The following is a 10,307-nucleotide window of genomic DNA, read 5'->3' as shown; positions in this document are numbered from 1 at the left end:
CCTGCTGAGCGGATCTGGAAGGGTCTGTCACTCTTTTACTGTCGTTCAACTTATTTTTCAGTGGCCACGTGGTGAGCCCCGAATTCGTCGAAGGATCGTCGAGATTCGGAGCGGTAGGGGAGGTAATCACCGTACTCGCTGGCCTCTTTTGTTGCACGACGATCTTCGATGGCGTTATATCCGCCGGGAAAGTGGTCTCTATGGTCTCCAGAAATACTTCCCGATGGTGAGCACCGGGAGTCTTTGTGGACACCTGAGGCTTCACTATCTGCGAAGGTTTGTTCGCGAAGGGGGACGTCGGAGACAGCAACACGGTCCCCTGCTTCGTCTTTACTTGACTACCGACGTTGCTATTCTTCAGGGGAGACGTCTGCGGCTGCTGTTGCTGCTGCATCGAGTTCTTCTCGAACTTTTCCAACGCGAATTGAATCGACGAAGGCAGAGTCTTCGACGGCGATCTCTGCCTCGACGCGGCTATCCTAGCCTTATCCTCCACTACGAAATTGTTCACGAGCTTCTCCAAATTCCCGTTATCCAGGTTCGGCGTTTGGCTCAAGATATCCACCGCTGTGGCAGCGGTAGCATTGGTCGGACTACCTTTTCCGTTGCTGCTAGCACTGTTCGACGTGGAAGTTGGCGTAAGGGCACTTCCAAACTTGTCCGCTGCCGTAGCATTGCTATGACAGTTCAAGATCTCGGTAGGAGCCAATCCACGACTCTTCCATGTCTGATAAATCGCCTCCGCGTGGTCGCTGATCTGTTTCGCGATCGCTGCGATGTCCTCGTCACCGGACGTCGAGGTGTCCGTTGGGAACTTCTGATGAAGGTCGTGCTTCGCGGTGGCTGCCATGCTTGAGCAGCGTTCCTGCTGTGTCTGCCGTTGCTGACGCAGCTGGGGATGGTGCTCAAGCAAGAAGCTCGCGGCGCGTCTGCTTAACTCGGTCGAGTGGTCCAAGACAAGCTCGGCGAGCCGTGGATCGGTCTCGAGGGGTACCACGTTCACCGGGATCGCGTATCCAAAGTGAATCGCCTGACAGTCGACCTGGTCCAGGCCGGATCGGGTCTCGTTCACCAGACAGGCGTTTAAGTCCGGACAGTGGACGGCCCGGCTGGGCCGTGGATCCACGGTCACGGGGACGAAGAGGTCGCGTCGGGTCGCGCAGACCCGGCGCTCGATCGTCTCGATTTCTATCGCCAGCTGTCGGCCAGCGACACCCCCAGACCTCGACGCCGCCGTTTCCGTTCTGAGCCTCGATGACGATGATGGCGATGACGACGATATCGTTGAGGATGCTTCCGTGATCACCGAGCCTGCTGCTGCTGGCATATCTCAGGCCAGCTGGCCCAAGAATCTCGTTCTCCACGGCCACGACGGAAGTCGAGCCACTGTCCACGCGATCCTCGCGCTCTCCGTGTGTCCCCCCATTATTCGATTCCCTCTTTTTCTCTTTCTCTTTTACACCGATAACCTGCCCCCCACGTTTAGACGTTCAGTCGACTGTCCTTTTGGCAGGCATCGAACGACAGACGAACGGGAGGTTCTCGCTCAGGTGTTCAACTGGTACGCGATAGCGAATTCGCGCTAGGGTACACTGTCAGCATTATATAGTTTAATTATAGACCAAGTATGTCCACTGTTACTGCGGTGGCATTCGATTCTTGATGGTCACGCGGTTGATGGCGGCTGATCGAGCTACATCTTCGCGTTCCTCGCTGTACCACGGACAGAATGATCTGAGAGAAGATAAATATAAATTAGTATTTATCCCGGCCGATCCGAGGTGAATGTATTTTCGGATATGATACGCATGCTACGATGTGGCGTGCAACACAGGAGATCGCGTCCTATAAATCTCACCCTTTGTCTCCTACGCGCTATACGCAATTAGAAATGATTTATCGCGTGTACTCCGTCCACCAACGTTCGTCCATCGATTAATTTTACTTAAAATCTCGCTCAATGAAACTAATCACACCGATAATTGTTACGGGAAACGTAGCTGGGTCAGGAGGTCGATTAGGAAAGAAAATAGACATACTTCGACACGAGGACCCAGAAACGTCGTCAGGATCGTAGAAAGTGCACCTCGATTTCGTGCCAGTCCCCGTTAAAGCTCGCAAAATATCCCATATGCGTCTAAACGACGTCATAATAGTTAACATCGCGTATTCGACTTACGACTATGAACCTAACCTATATACGCGTCTTCCACGACTACAACCTTCTCCCAAATTTTGCAACAATTACTCGATCTAGGCTTCCCTAATGCCTCGAGAAGGACGTGAAACGTTTACAAGGCTTTGTTCAAGCTAGATCGCGACACGGTATCGGTACTTTCACCCTGCATTGCTACGCGTATGCAAATGCGTGCGTACGGGCCGTGACCAGGCGTGCGTGCACGGCTTCGATCGTGCTCGAATCGTTGGAAGCCGCGCACGTTACACGTTCCTCACGTTTTTCCTCCCCTCTACGCCCCTTTCCGCCTTTCCGCGTCCCCTTAACCAGCAAGGGGAAATTTGTATTCCCAAAGCGGAGCTTTCTTTGTCTCCGACTGGCCGTCGCGCGTTTGGCAACTCGCTGACAATGATGCCTAACATATCCCGCATTCTACCCGTGTCCCGCTGTCACAGACTTCGCGGGAACAAGGAGAGCCACCGCCAAGATTATTCTAATTTCTATGCCTTTACGTAAATCATCGTCCCAGAAAGGATTCGTGCTTTCTAGTTCCGTTCATGGTGATCTACTCTTTCGCTAGGCTCGTCTGCCTTTTCCGTCGTATCTCCGTCACGTGCTCCTCAACTTTCCACGCGTCTGGATCTTTGTTCTGCTCATGGATTACGATACGGATTAGATCAGCTGACCAGATAAGATCGCGCGAGATAAGTATCTTCCCGCGACAATGACGTTGTTGTCAACGTAAACACCGCTAACTCCTGCATCGTTATTTAAATCGTCATCGCGATAATCGACCGAGTCTTTTTTTAGTCGAGGAATCTAGCAATGTAACCTGGCGTCCCCTCGTTTCACTCTGTCCCTGCAGTATGCCAAACGAATTAACGGAGGCACCGTTTCTGTCGGAGTTTGCTCGTGCATCTCTGATCTACGACAACGTGTCCTGGTACCTGGCATTCTACCTCCGTGCTAGCTCGTCAGCGGGTTACGCTTGCCGTAAGAGTTTGGCAATGCGCGCGAGAGGTTCTCGAGATCGCTCGATATTCCTAATGTCAATGATCGCTAAAAGATCCTCGCGATGCCTCCACGCGGAAACGTTCGGGCGAATTTCTTTTTTTAGCTATTTCGTCGGGGAAATAGGCGGGAGAAGTGGACGAGGAACGTCTCGTAATCGTCGCGGTATATCTTGCAACTTCCGTCTAGCTAAATCCCAAGTTCGTAGTAGACGATGCTCGTGGTACTCTAAATATATCGCTCGCTAGGGATAAGAGGTGACGCAACGCGAAAAAGTATAAATTCTTTACGGGAATATGATGTAACCTTCAAAAACGAATCTCCATCGGATTGTCCGACGTTGTTTCGAAACGTGTGGCGTACGCGTTCTAGGCACGGCACTTCCACCAGCACCGGTTCAATAAAAATAAAGTATATTTCCCTCGACCTGGTTTCCGAGTTGCTGCCCACAGTTTCGCGAACGTGAATCAACAACCTGTGCACAGCCTTGTTATTTTCTACCGATCTATGAATCACTTTATTCTCTGATAACGGCACCACCTACCTTTTCGTCGTTTTACAATTCTCTCTCTGCAACACCCAACTATCGCACCATGAATACACCTACTGCTACCACTGCGAGGACATGTCATCAACGTGGCACCCTTTGCAACCCGTCACCCTCGGACCGAGACCACCCACGCGTCGCGCCACGAATTCTTTTCGCACCGCGATTGGCTCGTACAAAAGATCCGCCGGGGACATCGCAGGCTTCCACAGGTCTACACGCTGAAAGGGAATTTTCGATTCGATAGTCGACGGATATCCGGCGAGAGGGTACCGATAACGGCCGAGTTTACCCACAAATTTCGCCCGATCGTCGAACCCGTGTACCTGGAACGGTTCCAGGACAAGGCCTGGGTAGCCGAGGATCGTCGAACGTGGATCGTCCGATCGACGGAAAGTCGAACGTCGATCGGCCGATCGTCGACACCGCGGACTGATAAGTCTGTATCGTAATGGGCCGCGTATCAGCTTGTCACGTAGCGCTGCACGCTCCGTTTCTACGTAGAAGGGACTCACGGCGTCGCATAACTCGGTCACGTTTGCGGTTTGCATCGTTAGAATACGATACGGCCCACTAAAAATAGCGGCCGAGCCAATATCGATACGCCGTAAACGGTGTCAATCCCGTGATCGGAACCATCGGCAGCAGGCAACGTCGGGTTTCCGCGTCTGTGCAGTAATCTCGCTCCTTTTCTGCCCTTCGAATTCTGCCATCCCGTGGAACAACCACCAAAGCAAACTGACAGGGATTAAACTTTAATATTTAATATTCAACGTAACGAGGAAGACGTTCGAATCGTTATTCTTCGAGGAATTAAATGGTGGCACCTGCACGACGAACCCTAAGAGGATGGAGCAGAAGTTCGCCAAAGCTAATAACTTGGTCGACGTCGCGAAATTTCGCGAAATTTCGCGAAAACGTTATTACTCTGTAAGCATCGATCACCTTAGATTTTCCACGAGTTTTACGAGAACCACCGATGCGTTTCCGGGGAACCCCCGATCCGCTTATCACTCGACAGGGAAAAGTGGAACGAGTGCGTGGAAAGGATAAAGATCTCGAAGGCGATCTCATCGCGAAGGAAATTAGTTCAGACAGTTTCACAATCCGAGGAGAGAAGGGTGTCGTTATAAATAGTTCCTTAATGCACCGCGCGAAAGAGAGGAGAAGAATGGATTTCAAGGATCCCGGATCCCGGAATCGATCCGAGAAAATATAAAAATCCTGTGTGTCGCGGCATCGAGCACTCGCGATCCTCGTGAATTCTTTACTTCGATCCACCCGGGGCCCGATCGACGTGGAAATTGCAGCTGCACGCTTCTGGGAAAGGTTACGCGGACGAAACGTCAAAGTTGAACGTGGAAATTGCGTAAGTTCGGTGGAAGAAACGCGAAACATCCACCCGCGCAAAATAGCCGTACGGCAAATATGCAAAGGAGAGAAATTGCCGCGGTTACGCGAACGACGCTGCACGGTTTACTTAATTCCAAGGCTGCACGAACCTCCAGTTCCCGCGGTCAACGCGAAAACCTCCGTACGCAGATGGAATCGCGATAATATGTAAAACGAGCACCACGAGGGTTCGCGTTTCGGGTCTCGAAATAGCCGGTCGAAAAGTCGCTCACAGGGGCCCTCTTCCCGTCGCAGAATTTCGCCCAAGAATTCGTCGCGAGGTCGAGTAGTTTTTAGGCTTAACAACCGTCGTCATCCGTCCATGGTCTCGGACGCTATATTAAATTCTTTATTGCCTGCTTCGCCCATGAAATTACTTTTTCAGGCGACAGAAATGAGGAATCGGGATCAGTCGTGAGCTCCTCGAGAGAAACTTTGGAGGAGGCGGCTCATTGCGGAGTCAAATTTCGAGAATCTAATTGTCATGGTCCACGAGGAAGAGTGAAATTCGCCGAGACTAGGGTACATAGGCTCGCGCAGCATCGAATATTCGATCTAGGGATTTTCTTGGAATATTTCTGAGGCGACGGAATATTAATTATCTGGCCGAAGACCGAGTCCTCTCGAAATTATCTCTAGACGCTGCCAATCCAGGCATCGGGTCGAGCCGATACTTCCGTCAGCCATCGACTTCCGCCGATAAACGGGAGGACCCGATCGAGACGATTATCGACGTCGACAAGAGACGGTGCAGCATCGAATTTATCAGGCAAACTTTTCGGTAAATCGACTTTCCCGAGACGAGTGTTCGACGTCTTTCGAGTTTCGACAACGTCGAAAGCCTTCGTCGATGGACCGCTTAAAAGTTTTGTGTATTCTGGCTCGCCTGGATGCTTGGAATAACACGGACTGACAGGGGAACGTCTTTCGACATCTGCGATCGGTTTACGATTAAAAACTACGTCGATAACGAGTCAGGGAAACGCGATGGCCGACTGATTACCATCGTTACCAGGTTAAAACGGGCACCGATGACGAACGACGCTTCGGTAATAAGTCTTCCTCTCTTAACGGCGTTGCACAATCCAGCGCAAGTGTCAGTAATCGTAAAAACCTATTCTTCTCCTGATCGTAAATTTCCCCGACACGGCATACGCGTTTTTCCAGCTTCGCTGTATCGTCTTCGTTAATCAACTGTCAGGATGGAAATAGCAGACGAGCCCGTGTAACCTTCGATTCGTTTGTAATAATCGATTATTCGAACGGAAGCCGAGGAACAATCTCTGGTCGACCCATCGTCACCAGTCGCGATAATACCGATCAACCAGTCGCAGATTTGCAAATAAGCGAGACGTATCGTGTGCGACCAGCGTCGGTGTGTTCATGACGCTTTTGCTTTTGCATGCAGATCGTGGCCGGTGTACGTACACGTCGAGTCACTAGTGTGTAGAACGATAGGTATACGCCTCGTGTGCGTACGTGCACTGCCGTATGCACTCGAGCAAAGTTTATTTCGGTTCGTCCTGTAATATTAGACGTGATGCGAGCATTCGAAGGCAGGATCTAGGAGGCGAGGATCGAATCGGATGACACCTGATAGGTACCGAGACAATCGACTATTTCCGGGAATAAGTGAGCCGAGTGGCGATGGTAATCGAATGATCGGAATTATTCGAGGAATTTCAAAGACCCCGACGATATGGCAACCGACGGTAATGGCGAGTTGAATATTTTAACGCGACACCGATAGGTGTTAGGCCGGGACCCGTTGCTATTGTAGGAAAGGTGTCCGTCACGCGTTGCCCCGAGTCAATACTCGAACAGAGTCGATCGTCGACACCGAGAGAGATATACCGGCTGACTTACGGTCAAATGTATTTCTGGCCGCGAATTCTCTCGTACGCGAAATCGAACTCGCGTATTCGGGGCGGGAACCCGTGAATCGGTCTGTGTCGAATCCCGGCCCACGATATTCGCGGCGTACGATCCTTCTTTCTATCTGTCCGCTTCTAAAATTGTAACCTGGCGAACAACCTCGGTGTACGACCGCTCAAACTCTTTCGTGGACCTCGTCCTATAACGCTACGGATATAAATCGCACGGGATCGTTAGCTCCTGCGGGGAGGGAGCTCTACGGGATTAGAACGGAACGGAAGAAGAAATTTAACGATCGAGTTACCTCGGATTGCGTTCGAAAGCACACTCGAAGTTGTCGAGCCAAACGCTTATCGAGTAGGACGAACAATGGAAAGCGGATTAATTAATAAACGAACAAAAGAAATTCCACTGTGATCCTCCTTTTCATCGTAGGTTTGCTTCCTTTGAATCTCTCGATATCTTCCTTCCCAAAGCGCGAGACCGCTTCCTCCATTCAGATATAATAAAATATCTCTGCTCCGTGACGCGGGTCTCCCATTCAACTGCGGCTTTCAAAGGGTTTAAAAATAAAGTTGGCATCGAGGTACTACGTCCACTTTTCTAAAATCCGTGCTCCAGCCACACACCGTCACACAGCTCGTGCGAAAAATTCGCGAAACAAGTCCTCTTGCATCGTGTTCCATCCGATATCGTGCCGAATTCTCACGGGAACACCGCGTGTCTCCCAAACTCACCGGGTCCTCCACCGAATTTTTTTCCACGTGCTCCCCGATCTATTCTAGTTCCGAGATCCGCTCTGTCGGGGTCTGAGCCATCGAAATTCCACGCCTCGCGCCGGACAAGCTAACACGCTCGATGGGATTAAAATCACGAACGAAAGGAATTTTCGACGGGACGAGCGTGCACCGACGACACGCGTCGCTCGATCGCGCGACGCCGACTGAGCCGCGGTGAGACAGGAAAGAGGATTTTACAGCGACAACTCTGTCCCCTCGGCTAGTCCGACGCTACGGCGTATGGTCGATCTTGCGGACCACGAGTCCCGCACGTAACACCCTCCAGATACGCTCGATCGATGATAAAGACGAATTTTAATCGACGTTTGGGTACAAACACCGTTGACGATGTGTAAAACGATAGGATCGGGGGGTAGGATTTTTCTGACGAACGATATACCGGCTTATTTCGAGCTGGAAGATATCCAAACGCGATTCTGATTGGCATGAGATATTGGCCTTCGGCATGCGATCGTGATACGCTTTCCACCGGCCCTCGCTATCCCGGTTATTTTAGGCAGGTATATATCGTTGGATTCGAGAAAGTTACGGATTGCACTAGATCCATCCCGACAGCGGATACGAAGACGAATCGATCAATAGAATGTACGGGGTGACACAACATTCCTAAGTTTATACCCCCGAAGAAGTGCCAGGAACGATAAAAGAATTCTAGAACGTGGACATCCTTGACATCCACTGTAAGAATAGCGTGTACCGTGGCACGGTAATAATAGTGATCTGATGTATACACTTTTGCAGGCGCTCACGCGCCACCCCTAATCGCGTCTCCGCGATTCAGACGCGAAATTATGCCCGAGAGACCGGAGGGGTCGTTAATGTACCGAAACCTAGGTTACCCTCGATCGACCAATCGCACGTGGCCGGTGTCACGATCGAACAAGCGTGTCCACCAAACCGATTCCTCACCGACAACACGACGTTTCATTGCCCGAGTAGGCGTGTACCGGCTAACGCGTGCCGGGACCGACGCAATTTACGCTACTTACGTAAATCAACGTGAGAATATGCGTCAGTCGGGGGCACTCGTAATTCAGCGAGTCCGGTAATCGTGTAACTTGCGCGTTGTTCGTTGTTGCTTGTAATTAGGGAGTCCCTCGCCACGATTTCTGGGTCGGAAAACGTATGATTTACAGGGTACGGGGGGACCGTGTCGGCTGCAGTGCGGGGACGAGGGACCGGGAATTTCTCTTGGCGCGAAAGAGGACCACCCTGCGAGAGATCCAAGCCCGTGGAGGCCATCGAGTTTCCTATTGTTCGCTGGTTTTTGTTCGACCACGGGGTCAAGCAATACCCTCGGCGCTCGTGTCACTGGGTCAAGCTATACCTTCCTCCTCGATGACGATGATGAGATTTAATTCGCGACTCGACGTGACTCTCTTCGTGCCCCTGCCCTCTCCCCTATGACCGTAATTTCAATGAATCCTCCTCGCCCGACTGTCTCCCACTCCCACGTGACGATTAAGCGAAATGGCTGAATTATGACAATGGAGATGAGACGTCTGCGTTCATCGTGTCATCGCGTTGGTCCAAAATTCCTTCTATCCGCGTTTTCCATTTCCACGCGTCATCACTGACCGTGTCGTCACGTCGGTCCAAAATTCTTCCTATCCGTGTTTATCCTTCAGAAGCGTTCGTCGTGTCTTCGCGATTTCTTGCCTGCAGACCTAGCCGCGGTGATAAATTAGCTTAATTTGTACTTGCGACCCGCGGGACTGCCTGGAGAACGTCGGTTCTCGTGGAACGAGTATCCTGTATAAGGGAAAAGCTCGATTAAGTCATCATTCTGCTGTATCGCCAGCAACATTGTGCAAAAAAGCCTCTGCCGTACCGTACAATTTAGAAACGGTAATGACGACCATCGCAGGAGCCTATACGTTACACTTATCGGCATAATCGTCCTCGGAACACGGGACCTACTCTCGCTCGTAATTCCACGAACGTGTTCGAATCGTCCCGACGAAATGGCCGTACCTGGTTCACTGTTCGTTGCAACAACCGAGTCGTTACAACGACCATGCAATCTCGTAGGACGGTGTAACGCGGCTAGAAAATGGAGGCCCAGGAACACAGAGAGGGAATGCAGAGAACGAACGAAGCGAGGGAGAAGCGTGGCAGAGTGGACGAGGTCGAAAGTCGAGTAAATTTTGCGCCGAGTTCGGCCCGCGACGCGCGTGATGCGTCGTGACGGCCCTTTTGCCATTCCCTGGAGGGTTCCTCGGCCGCTCTCCGCGAGCCGATTTAATTATTCCACGAAGGTAAAGCGCTTTGAGTTTTCCGGCAGCGGTCGCGCGCTGCGAACGGAAGAACGGGCCCGAGCCAAATATATTTCTGGACGCCAGAAGCTGCTCGACATTTTCTTTTTCTTTTTTCCTCCCCGACCTCTCCTCCTCGTGTTTTCCCTCCGCCATCGTCCCGCCTTCTTTTCCTCCAGGCCTCTCCCCTGCTCATCCTCTTTGTTCTTTTACCACTTTTCCACATTTTTCTCACCTCCCGCCCGCTCTTC

The 10,307-nt window shown here is 51.4% G+C and overlaps 1 protein-coding gene across 4 annotated transcripts in view; it reads right to left on the bottom strand.

Annotated features, from left to right (window-relative positions):
• Positions 1–10,307, bottom strand: part of LOC108556067 (uncharacterized) — a 33,799-nt gene that overhangs the window by 8,958 nt on the left and 14,534 nt on the right. For 2 of the 4 annotated variants that reach the window (XM_017911986.1, XM_017911989.1), the window contains exon 2: positions 3–1,734. In XM_017911986.1, the coding sequence (XP_017767475.1) occupies positions 3–1,327 (1,325 nt within the window). In that variant the 5' untranslated portion in view covers positions 1,328–1,734. The other 2 variants (XM_017911988.1, XM_017911987.1) reach the window with 2 other exon arrangements.

Source organism: Eufriesea mexicana, unplaced genomic scaffold, assembly GCF_001483705.2.
Source record: "Eufriesea mexicana isolate 0111107269 unplaced genomic scaffold, ASM148370v2 scaffold294, whole genome shotgun sequence".
NCBI lineage: Eukaryota > Metazoa > Arthropoda > Insecta > Hymenoptera > Apidae > Eufriesea > Eufriesea mexicana.
The sequence above is the reverse complement of the archived record's forward strand: the minus strand, read 5'-3'. Positions and strand labels throughout refer to the sequence as shown.